Consider the following 12809-nt stretch of genomic DNA (forward strand, 5'->3'; position numbering starts at 1 on the left):
CGGAGCCGTGACGGGCAGAGAGCGTTGATTGGTGAAGCCGCGACAGCCAGGGAGAGCCGATTGGCGGAGCCACGACGGGAACCGAGCGCCGATTGGCGAAGCTGGCTGTCAGTCAGAGAGCCGTGGGTAGCGAGCGCCGATTGGCGGAGCCGCGAAGTGCAGAGAGCGCCGATTGGCGGAGCCGCGAAGTGCAGAGAGCGCCGATTGGCGGAGCCGCGACGGGCAGCGAGCGCCGATTGGCGGAGCCGGCTGTCGGTCAGCGGCCCGCGGTTGTCCGGGCGGCGGGAGGTGGACCATGTCGTGGGACTCGGCGGCTGTGGAGATGGACGGGGGCAGCGGCGGCGGGGACTGGTTCTGGCACCGTGAGGTGTCCGACGGCCTCTACCTGATCCGTGAGCGGTTTTTCGAGGCGGGCAAGCGGGCCAACATGTGGCTGGTGCAGGGCTCGCAGCGGGACCTGGTGGTGGACGGCGGCCTGGGCCTGAGCAGCCTGCCGGCCTTCCTGCGCGCCCGCGGCCTGGTCGGCGCCAAGCCGCTGCTGGCCGTCGCCACCCACGTCCACTTCGACCACTCGGGCGGCCTGCACCACTTCGAGCGGGTGGCCGTGCACCGGGCCGAGGCCGGCGCCCTGATGCGGGGCGACAACTACGAGGCCGTCACCTGGCTGTCGGACGCCGAGATTTCCAGGGCCCCTCGGGCGGGCTGGAAGGCAGACACGTACCGGGTGAAGGCGGTGCAGCCCTCCCGGGTCCTGGACGAGGGTAAATGTCTCCATCGCAATGTCTGCCCACCTTTGCTCTTCGTCTCCCATTTCAGTCCCTGCTTGGGCTCGTTCTACGCAAGATCATTGGGGGCTTTTAAAGAGAAGTTAGTTTTTAAAGAGATTTCCAACAGTTTTTGAACGTTGCTCAACTTGGGGGACACTTAGAAGCATTTGATGTCCTTGGGTGGCAGTGTAGCTAAGCTAATTGTCAAATGTTTTTTTTCTGCTGTTTTATGGGCAGAGTTTCCTCCAGGTTTAAGGCAATCTGCACAGTGCATACTTTCCAGCTAGGTCAGTGGCAAGTATGGGTTGGTTGTTGCCCGCAGAAACCTTTGATTTTTGTTGGTTCCCTATCACAAACTCAGTTCTGCCTCACCGCTGTCTTAAGGTAAACTTAACTTTGACGAAGGCATGTTAATTGACCTTGATTTGATTGCCTGACTTGTAACCTCTCCATCACAATGTTTGCCTATCTTTGCTCTTTATCTCCCATTTCAGTCCCTGCTTGGGCTCGTTCTACGCAAGATCATTGGGGGCTTTTAAAGAGAAGTTAGTTAAATTTTTGAAAGGGAATTGAGGGCTATGGGGAACTGGCACAGAAGAAGAGATGAAATGAAGCAGATCAGCTATAATCACGTTGAATGGTGGAGGCAGGCTTTGGGGTCTGGGTGACTGGCCTATTGCTGTTCTTGTGTTACCTCAACTTCTCTGATCCCTGGCATTCATCTCAATACTTCAATTTTAAAATGATCAGCCTTATTTCCAGTCATTTCCATGGCCTTTCCTCACCCTATCCTGTGATATCTTTGAGTTTTGGAACTGCACTCCTCTAATTCCCACTTCTTGTGTATCCCTGATTTTTCTTTTTCTCAATTTCAGCTGTGGCTTTAGCACAAGTTCAGGAATACCCTTCCCAAATGTATTCATCATCTGGTATGGAGCCCAGGAAGGAAACTAAAGGATTTAAGAGAGAAGGAGATTGGTTTAATAGACAAGATGAGTTTAGAGAACCCGAAGGAAGTCAATTTGAGAAGGATTCTTGTTCAGGTTTGGTGAAGAGGAAGATTCCTGGAGTGGTTTTTATTGGTGGAACATAAAAAGTTTGATCCTGATCTGCCAGTCATTAAGATAAAGTCATAGAGTTATACAGAAGAGTTATACAGTACAGAAACAGGCCCTTCAGCCCAACATGTCCATGTCTTCCTGAACTAGCCTGCATTTAGCCCATATCCACTCCTATCTGTGAACCTGTCCAAAAGTCTTTTAAACATAGTAATTGTGCCTGCCTCTACCACTTCTTCTGGCTGCTTGTTCCACATACCCACAACCCTCTATGTGGGAAAAACTTGCTCCTCAGGTCCCCTTTAAATTTTTCCCCCTCATCTGAAATCTATGCACTCTAGTTTTACATTCCCCTACCCTGGGGAAAGAGACTGTAATGATCCACAATTTTATATAAGGTCACTCCTCAGCCTCCTTTGTTCCAGTCTTGCCTAATAACTCAAGCTATCCAGTCCCGGCAATGTCCTTGTAAATTTTTTCTGCACCCTCCCTAGCTTACTCACATCCTTCCTATAGTATAGTGACAAGAACTGTACGCAATATTTCCAGGTGTGGTCTCACCAACGTCCTATACAGCTGTAACATGACGTCCCAACTCTTGTACTCAGTGCCCCGTCTGATGAAGGTTAGCATGCCATATGCCTTCTTCATCACTTTGTCTACATGTGTTGCTGCCTTGAGGGAACTAGCTACTTGTACCCCAAGGTCCCTCTATTTCTAACACACTCCCAAAGGCTCTGTAATTTACTGTGATCATTTGTGAAGATTATGGCTGATGTTCTACCTTTGCTGCATTTTTTCGAACTATCCCCATATCTCTTGATTTCATTAACATCCAGAAATCTATTGATCTGTGTTTTGAATGAAGTCAGTGACTGAGTCTCCAAAGCTGTTTGGGGCAGAAAATTCCAAAGATTTGCCTCCTTCTGGGTAAAGAAATTTCTCCTCATCTTCTCTTAAATGGCCTACCCCTTAGAGACTGTAAGCCTTGTTCTAGACTCCCCACCCAGAGGAAACAACTTTCCTGCATACAGCCTGTCACCCCTGTTACTTGCGAAAAAAAAAATTTTTGTTTCAAGTTTCATGAAGACTTTCACTCTTCTAAATTCTAGGAAATACTTGGTCTCTCATGGCAAACCTTTTGCTGGAGTCATTCGAGAGAATTTAGTGGTGGAAGAGAAAATTAAGAAATTTATTTAGTCCTTCATAATCTCAGAAAATCCCAAAGTGCTTTTTAGCAATTAAGTGTCATATCACGTAGGAAATGTTGGAGTTAGTTTATGTGCAAGACTCTGATAATGACATGGAAGTCAATTCTTAAGTATTGTTTGAGGGTTAAACAATATTTTAACATTGATTATCATGTCATTTTCACAATCCTCTTAGAATGAGTGCCATGGGATCTTTAAATGTAAATGTGGCTTGGGTATAAGGATTAACTACTCCATCTAGTTATTGACCTTGCTAAGGGACAACAAAGGTTTTGCTAAAGTAGAGAAAAGGTATTCCCATTTGTTGGCGAGGTGTTAACAAGATCATTGCCATAAAAATCAGAGAAAGGTTTGGAGTTTATTTATCTTTTGACATGACTAGCAGTGGCTGTAGAACCAGAATGGATTAAATTTTTAAGGTGGAAGTAGATACATCTTTGAAATGTTACTACCATTGGAAAGGGTATGGGGATAGCTGCCTATTTGGACCAGCTGATACAGGCAACAGGGACTGGATACCTGCCTTGGCTGCTGTAAAAAAAAGTATGCTCAATTCTGTGGGAGGAAATGAAAACTGTAATTGTAAAGCTACTCAGTTTTGATTGCAATTTGCAAACTTTTGATACTTTCAGATCTGTAGAATTTTATTTTAAAAGACTTAAGTTTCTTTGCAAGAAAGTGTATGATAAAGAAAGGGATATTTTCTTAGAAGGTAACAAGACAAGGTAAGAAGGATGTTAGAGCATATGAGATCTGTAGCTTTACAAATACAGAAATGAAATACTAATTATTTTGCATGGATTTATTTATATGGAAAGACTAATGAAGCTGCAGTCTTTTCGAGAAAGGCTTAAAGGAAGACTTACAGTGGCATGCAAAAGCTTGGGCACCCCGGTCAAAATTTCTGTTACTGTGAATAGTTAAGTGAGTAGAAGATGAACTGATCTCCAAAAGTCATAAAGTTAAAAATGAAACATTCTTTTCAACATTTTAAGCAAGATTAGTGTATTATTTTTGTTTTGTACATTTTTAGAGTGAAAAAAGGAAAGGAGGACCATGTAAAAGTTTGGGCACCCCAAGAGATTTGAGTTCTCAGATAACTTTTACCAAGGTCTCAGACCTTCATTAGCTTGTTAGGGCTATGGCTTGTTCACACTCATCGTTAGGAAAGGCTGGGTGATGCAAATTTCAAAGGTTTATAAATACCCCGACTCCTCAGACCTTGTCCCAACAATCAGCAGCCATGGGCTCCTCTAAGCAGCTGCCTAGAACTCTGAAAATTAAAATAAATGGTACTCACAAAGCAGGAGAAGGCTATAAGAAGATAGCAATGTGTTTTCAGGTAGCTGTTTCCTCAGTTCTTAATGTAATTAAGAAATGGCAGTTAACAGGAATGGTTGAGGTCTGGAAGACCAAGAAAACTTTCCGAGAGAACTGCTCGTAGGATTGCTAGAAAGGCAAATCAAAACCCCCATTTGACTGCAAAAGATCTTCAGGAAGATTTAGCAGACGCTGGGGTGGTGGTGTGCTAGAGACACCTGCACAAATATGACCTTCATGGAAGAGTCATCAGAAGAAAACCTTTCCTGCGTCCTCACCACAAAATTCAGCGTCAGAAGATTGCAAAGGAATATCTAAACAAACCTGATGCATTTTGGAAGCAAGTCCTGTGGACTGATGAAGTTAAAATAGAACTTTTTGGCTGCAATGAGCAAAGGTATGTTTGGAGAAAAAAGGGTGCAGAATTTCATGAAAAGAACACCTCTCCAACTGTTAAGCACGGGGGTGGATCGATCATGCTTTGGGCTTGTGTTGCAGCCAGTGGCATGGGGAACATTTCACTGGTAGAGGGGAGAATGAATTCAATTAAATACCAGCAAATTCTGGAAGCAAACATCACACCGTCGGGAAAAAAAAAGCTGAAGGTGAAAAGAGGATGGCTTCTACAACAGGATAACAATCCTAAACACACCTCAAAATCCATAATGGACTACCTCAAGAGGCACAAGCTGAAGGTTTTGCCATGGCCCTCACAGTCCCCCGACCTAAACATCATCGAAAATCTGTGGATAAACCTCAAAAGAGCAGTACATGCAAGATGGCCCAAGAATCTCTCAGAAGTAGAAGCCTTTTGCAAGAAAGAATGGGCGAAAATCCCCCAAACAAGAATTGAAAGACTCTTAGCTGGCTATAGAAAGCATTTACAAGCTGTGATACTTGCCAAACAGGGTGTTACTAGGTACTGACCATGTAGGGTGCCCAAACTTTTGCTTCAGGCCCTTTTCCTTTTTCGTTATTTTGAAACTCTAAAAGATGGAAATAAAAAAGTAATCTTGCTTAAAATAGTAAAGAAATGTGTCATCTTTAACTTTGTCTTTTGGAAATCAGGTCATCTTTTACTCAGCTATTCACATTAACAGAAATTTTGACCAGGGTTGCCCAAACTTTTGCATGCCACTGTATTAGCAATGTTAAAATTAATGAAGAACTTTCATTGTGTAAATAATTTGGAGCTGTTTCCTGTGAGAAAACACTTCACAAACAGAGAACATGGCTAGTCAAAAGAACTAGAGGTAAGATGAGGAGGTTCATGCATTGAGTAGTTATGATTTGGACTACATTAAAATATGATGAAAATAATTTCAATTATAATCTTCAAAAAGGAATGGATAAATATAGTGCAACGTTGATATAATGTGGATATCAGAGGACAATTTTAATACTGCATTATCAATTACCCGCATTATTAGTGAGACTAACATTTACCAGATTTCCATGTTGGGGGGTGGAGGGGTCATGTTAATACTGCTGTATATCCAAAACTGCAATAATGGCAAAGCATGTTATCTTGAAATTGCACTATACTTTAGTAAAATAACCTCCCTATTCTAGAATTTTATATGGTCTACTCCCAAGGCAAAACAAAATTCTACATTTTGCTACCAGGTTTCAACAATATTGTTATTTCACAAAAAATTATGCAAATAGTTATATAAAGCCAACAGAGTTAATGGGGCTTTTTTATGGGGATGATTGGATTACAGTTAATCTGTGTGTGTGTGTGGGTCTATCTCTCTCTCTCTCTATATTATATATATATATATATATGAAAAATATAATATAGCAATTCGAATACTTTCATTTTATATAAAACATGATTAGCAAGGATTACAGAGATTTTCCTGAGACCTTTATGCTTTTCATATTAGGTGATGTTATTAATCTTGGAAACCGTCAGCTCACTGTTCTGCACATGCCTGGTCACTCCAGAGGTTGCATCTGCCTTCATGACCAGGAGAACCACATTCTCTTTAGTGGCGATGTAGTATACAATGGGGCCATGATTGATTGGCTCCCTTACAGTAACGTCAGTGACTACATCCAAACCTGCAATCGCCTAATGACTCTAGTGAACAATAACCTTGTGAAAAAAGTGCTGCCGGGTCATTTTGAGTCCTTTGATGGTGAAAGACTTTACAACTTGGCCTCGAGTTATGTCGCAAATGCTGGGGTGTGCCATAAAATTTCATCATTCGCTGTTCGAGGCATTGCAAGCGTAGTCCTTTGGTTTAAGAATTCTCGTAGACAAGTGGTACGATAAGATCGGTGGCACAAAGCTTAGAAACACTTAAGCTTTCAGATTTAAATAAAATTGCTTTGTAAAGAAGGAGTGTCAAATAAGTGTAAAGAAGTAAGTCAAATAATACTCATTCTTAGGGAGTTAAGGTTAATACTTGCTAATTGGAGGAAGCAGTTTTACAAGCATCCATGTGGAAGAGTATGGTCATATAACAATTCGACAAGTAATTTGGTGAACACATTGTGATTATATAAAGTTACAAAAGAATAGAAATGGAAAATTATATTCAACAAATAGAAAATTCACATTGAGGACTTCGTATTTTATGAAAGACTGCCTTTAAAATTTGATTACTGTAATGACGATTTCAGTGATATCAGTCTTCAATCTGGCTCTTTAATTTTAGAACACTAGATTGATATAACATTTAGTTCCCCATTAAGCATACAATTTAAATTTTGCCTGAGTTTTGCTAGGAAGAGATTTCTGAAAATGGTTTGCTTAAATTAATGCACAATTCTCTCTCCCTCTCTCACCATCTAAACACATGGAATGGGGATGGAAAACCTTTTCATTAATGATGAGAAACAGTTAAAGATGATCTCTTGAAATCTGTGTATGGTGATGGATGAGGAAAATTGTGTTCCTATTTGAATAATCCACATCTTTGTGAATTTCCTAATTGGTCAGGTAACATTTAAAGAATGACCTTAAATGATGAAACACCAATATGGTGCAGCCATTGGAAGCTGGTTCACTTCCCCAACAAAAGTATTTGAGTAAATATTTTAGAAGTAACAATAAGACAAATATTAAAGAGGAAAGCCCACTCTGCTATTTATTCCTACTCCATTTATTGAGCAATTTATTTTCCTTAATATCTTTCTGAATTTGCACTTTTACCATCGTTCCTTTCATGTTTCTTGTCTTTTGATAATTTAGGTGTTTTTCTGTTTTAACCACTGCTTTTGATATGTGAGGCCCCTGTCACTTTTCTTCTTATAATTGAACCTGTATTATCAACTGACAAAAGTTTTCTCCTGTTGATATCTGTGAGCAAATGGACACTAGTAAATAGTGATAGCATGGTGTAACATGAAAATATCTCATAACAGGAATTTCTGTCACAAACCTAGATAGTGTTGAGGGCAAGTAGTGTGCAGATAATGGAATTGTGTTAACCTTATTTATACTTGGATTAGATCTTAGTGCTTTTTTACTTAATGTAAAAACTCATTCAGTAAAACTTACATACTTGCACACTTACAGATGTTTGCTAAGGTCTTCTGGGAGAGTTTATTATGCCCTATTAGTATTATTTAGTTTTGACATGCCTTTCTTTTGATGCAGGGGATATGGTTGAGCAAGGATTAGGGTTAGAGCAGATCATTTGGTATACTAGTCTAAAGGATGCCAAGACCCTGTCTCGCTGAAGGCCAGCCTGGAAAGGCTTGCTGTGGAATGTGACTAGAATATATATAGAGTTTTGAACTGGTCACACCTCTTTTGTGTGCTTCACTGTCCTTTTTCCTTTAGTGATGATCGATCTTACTCCCAAGAATCTCTCACTATTGTCAAATGATAGCATGGAGACTACCCAATAATGGATCTTCATTATAAAATGTCTAAATGGGCTAGTTTGCAGTATATTTTGCATAAGAATAAGTCTTGCAGCCGGTGTCAGAATTAAAGGGAATGGTAGTTTATATAATACAAGCACACCTCAAAAGGAGGGATACAAGGCCGCAATTAATAATTTTGTATCTGACAGAACTTCTTCGTACCACCTGAGTGAGTCTTGTTTTCTTTGTGGGAAGAATCCTTAGTATATGCAAACACATAAACAAAGAACTTAGCTTCTGGGGGATAAAATTTAAATGGAGCTGGGACATTACTTTGGTTGGGAACATTTAGACAAAGTCTAGTTCAGATTCTAAAGTGCCAGGAAATACAACAGGGCCTCCATGCACTTTTTAATTGATGAACATCCAGGTAAGACTCTTTGTAAAGTCTTGCTGAAATAGTATGAAACAGCCTCATCCTGTTTTCCCTGCTTGACTGTGTATACAATATTAGGGTCCAGGAAAGCAAAGCTACACTCACTTATTTATCATTGTAAAGGAGAAGTTTTATGTTGCTCTAGAATGGCACTATAACTAAGTTTGAAATAATGTGTTGCCAACATCTTCACATGCTTTCTAAATACTGTTTTGGTTATACCATGGGAGAGGAACATTGGGTGACGTGTGTTTTGAGATTCTAGTAAAGAATAAGATATGGGAAAGAATTAGATAATGACTTACTTTTGATATTGGGTATGAAAAATGAAACAAATTCCACAAGTTATAGATAGTTTATATCTCCCTTGATTAATTCAGTATTCATATTTACTACAGGTGTTATAATGAAAACAAATATATTGCAAATAAAACATGTTCTGCAGTTTGTATTTGAAATTCTTGCTGAAAGTTTCTTAAACTTAATTATAACCTATTTAAATTTTGAAACTGGAATAAATGGAACACAATTTAAGAGGTCACAGGGTAGTTTATCTATTTCCCAATCATGTGATTGTTTTAATTCAGTCTTTGCTCACTTTTGGGAATAAATCATTTCTCAGTCCATCATATATCCTGTTCATCCATGACATCAGTATTTTAAAGCTGCAACCAAAAGATTGACAGTATTCCTGTAATCAAAACTTGTTTTGATTTGACACACAGCCAGCAATTTAGCTGATGCATTTATGTTCCTTCAAGACAGAAAATAAAGTCCCTCAATTTAAACTAGTTATAACAAAACATGCCAGACATTTACAATAGTTCTGTTAATCAGACCATTAATGAGACATTTACAGGTGCCCAATTTCTAAATTTGTTTCATCTTTTACAACTTATTCTGTTAATTTTGCATCACTATAAATGGTACAGATACTTTCTGGAACTCCTGGTATTTTTACTCACTTTTCCCCCTCTGATTTAAAAAAAAATGTTGTAGTAGGTATATTCCTTGACTGGCATAAAAGAAAAACCTTGGTAAGTAGTTAATGCTGAGAAAATATAAAATGTACGTTAAAAATACATCTATATGTAAAGAAGTTTGGAGATGTTCCCTTTTTTTGTCAATGGATGTTTAGACTTGCTTCTACCAAGACATTAGCCAATTTTGATCTTTTACAAGCAGCAGCTATACGATTATATGTGAATCCCAATGATAAATTGTTGTAAAATCCAGTCAAATAATTATTTGTTGTAACTTGTTTAAATCTCCTTTTCATCTTGTATTTGTCTGCTCCATTGTGCTATCCTTTACTAAGTCAAATAGGCCTGTCATTTGGGATTTTGTTTTTCTGCAGTAAAGATTTGGGAAAAGATATTACTTAAATATTGGGGTTTTTTGAAGCAAAATGCATTTGCAAAATCATAAGGAAGGCACTGGCATAAGGGGCAATTTAAATGATACTGGGCTTCAAAATTTCTCCAGTGACTAAAATAATCAATTTGCTAATATCAATAATCTGTATTGATATTTCACACCCACCAAGGTTCATGGCAGTGGTTGTCTGACAGTGGACTCCCCTTTGCTTGAGAACAGAAGTAAAAGCAGGAACAAAATCACAGCCACTTTTAAACGGAAGGTTGTTAGGGAAAATTTTTTGGCAGGCTTAACAACTAATAGCAGGGGACATTGTTTAAGCTAAGCAAGACAATCCACTGATATGGGGAAATGGAAAATACTTTTGATTTTTGTCACTTTAACATACTGATCAATTCACTTGGGTCAATTGTAATTGTTGTTTTGTATGTTTTATTGTTGTGAAATAAATCATTTTAATGACCTTCCTCTTAATTTCTTGGTCTGCTTTAAAATTGGAGTGACTAGCAGCAATGTACTTGAGAGAATTTCTATGATCCAAAATACATGCACCCTGATTCAATACATTCCTTAGCATTGGTAACGTGAATCCCTCCATGATATCCCTTTCTTCATTCTTTTGTCCAATGCCAAGAGTTCCAGTTCTGACTCTGGTCTCTTATTTTCTTGTTCTGCAATTATTATAGTAGCTCTTCAGCACATTGTTCCAGTGAGAGTCAGAATTCCAGATATTGCTTCAGGTGAAGTCTAGTGAAAGGATAACATATCTTGGGGTTCATCCTATGGTTTACGTTACACTGCTTAACATACCATTTTCTTTTCACACTGGTCAAATAAATGACCTGCAGAATTTTACCTTTACTGACTCCAAGATCCATTTCCCTAATTTTGTCAGTAATTTTCCACTAATCCTATAACCGCTCTCCATAATATGGAACCTTAATATCATAAATTTTAACTTTATCCATCTTAAACTACAACTGCTGTTTCTTCACCAACTTTTCTAAATACTTACAATTCACAAATTTTGAGATTAAGCTACCAATTGCCTCTGTAAAGTGCTGAGTTTATATCATTCAGGGTGGCAGTGGTCCAAGACCACAATATATAAAATGTAGCATTGGTTTCTCCTGGTGGTACTGAGATTTCAGCATAATGAACCAAAAAGCAACTCCTGCTGTTCTACATGGTCAAGTAGTCAGCTGACAGCATCAAAGCTCATTGCTGTGACAATATCAGATGCAGCAGTATAAATTGACCATACAACATCAAAGATTTCTACTTGTGTACCTTTAATATTGTAAAATATTCTAAGGTGTTTCACACGAGTGCTACAATATTTTGATTTGAGCCATCTAAAGAGATTTTTAGGAAAGTTACCAAAAGCTTCCTGAGAGAAAGTCTCCGGGGAATTAAAAAAAAAGGAGACAAGATTTAGAAGGATCAAGATGTAACTCCCTATTAAGATGTAATATCAATCTGAATTGGAGCACAGGGTTGTAGAACTGAATGATGTTACAGAGATGGGGAAGGGCAAGGCCTTGTGAAAAGAGAAAGCAAAACTGGGAAGGACATTTAATCCCAAGTTACTGATGTTCAACTTTATAAAACAGCTAAGGGAAATGGACATGGGGAATTTTAAGATTTAAAAATAAATCAAATGTTGCTCCACTCATTCTGTTGATGAATCAAGTTTGTTTGTGTTAGGTCTACCTCATAGTTTTAAACTTAAACATAAAAGATAATTTTTATTTAATCTTTTTATTTTTATTTAATCTTTATTAGCCACATGTACATCGAAACACACAGTGAAATGCATCTTTGCATAGAATGTTCTGGGGGTAGCCTGTAAGTGTTGCCATGCTTTCGGTGCCAACAAAGCGATATAGCTAGCCAATGCATTGATTCCCCCCACCCCCTTTTTTTTAAGCGATAAAGTGCTATGGTAATTTTTCTGATAAATGTGAATAGTTTAACCCAAAAAGGGAAAACAGAACATGCATACTTCCACATGTAGATGGTTTGACTGTTGACTTTTTTTGCCTATGCATGCTAAGAACCTGATTCAAAGATATTAGAGATAAATAAATCAAGCTATTCCTTCTTACGTAAAACCCCACAAAATTAACATTTGAGACAAAACTACATTTTAGTAACTATAAAAACAGCAACTGTATATATAAAAAAACACTTACAGAAAGGTTACAGCATAGAAGGTGGCTCCAAGTTTTGAACAAAAGTTACTAGACAAGTAATGGAGTAATCCACCTCTTTTACTCTGTTGAAACATGGCAATAATGATACAACTAATTAGCTTGCTAAGCAACTTCAGAGCATCAACAACATGGGCTGGATCTCAAATCATATATTGAACAGAGCAGATAATGATGGCAGATTTACCCCTCTGAAGGAAATTAGTGAACCAGATGGATTTTTACAATAATCTGGTAGTTTTGTTGTCATTATCAAGGCTAGTTTTTCCTGAGTTCCCGTTTATTAACTGAATTTAAATTCCACCGCTGTTATGTTAGAATATGAACTGTGTTCTCTGTATTGTCAGCCCAAATCACTGGATTATTAATCTGGTAATTTAACTACTGCACCATCACAATAAATGCTGGTTTTATAGATCTCATAAAATAAATTAAAAAAAAACACTGCAGTGCATTACATTATTTTGAGACCCCTTTAACCTCTAAGGAGAGCAACCCTGATTTCACTAATTTATCAATGCAAGTGAAATCCCTCATCATGGAATCAGTCTCATAAATCTCTCCAGCACCTTTAAGGTCTAAACATCTTTTTGCAAATGTATACT

At 38.7% G+C, this 12809-nt stretch overlaps 1 protein-coding gene across 1 annotated transcript; it reads left to right on the forward strand.

Moving 5' to 3' along the window:
* Positions 1 to 202: 202 nt before the first annotated feature.
* On the forward strand, positions 203 to 10463 carry mblac2 (metallo-beta-lactamase domain containing 2). The gene is made up of 2 exons (XM_052020534.1): positions 203 to 761; positions 6246 to 10463. The coding sequence occupies exons 1-2, from the start codon at positions 296 to 298 to the stop codon at positions 6635 to 6637; spliced, it is 858 nt and encodes a 285-aa protein (XP_051876494.1). The 5' UTR covers positions 203 to 295; the 3' UTR covers positions 6638 to 10463.
* The last annotated feature ends 2346 nt before the right edge of the window (positions 10464 to 12809 follow it).

The sequence above is a fragment of the Pristis pectinata genome, chromosome 7 (genome assembly GCF_009764475.1).
Source record: "Pristis pectinata isolate sPriPec2 chromosome 7, sPriPec2.1.pri, whole genome shotgun sequence".
Lineage (NCBI taxonomy): Eukaryota > Metazoa > Chordata > Chondrichthyes > Rhinopristiformes > Pristidae > Pristis > Pristis pectinata.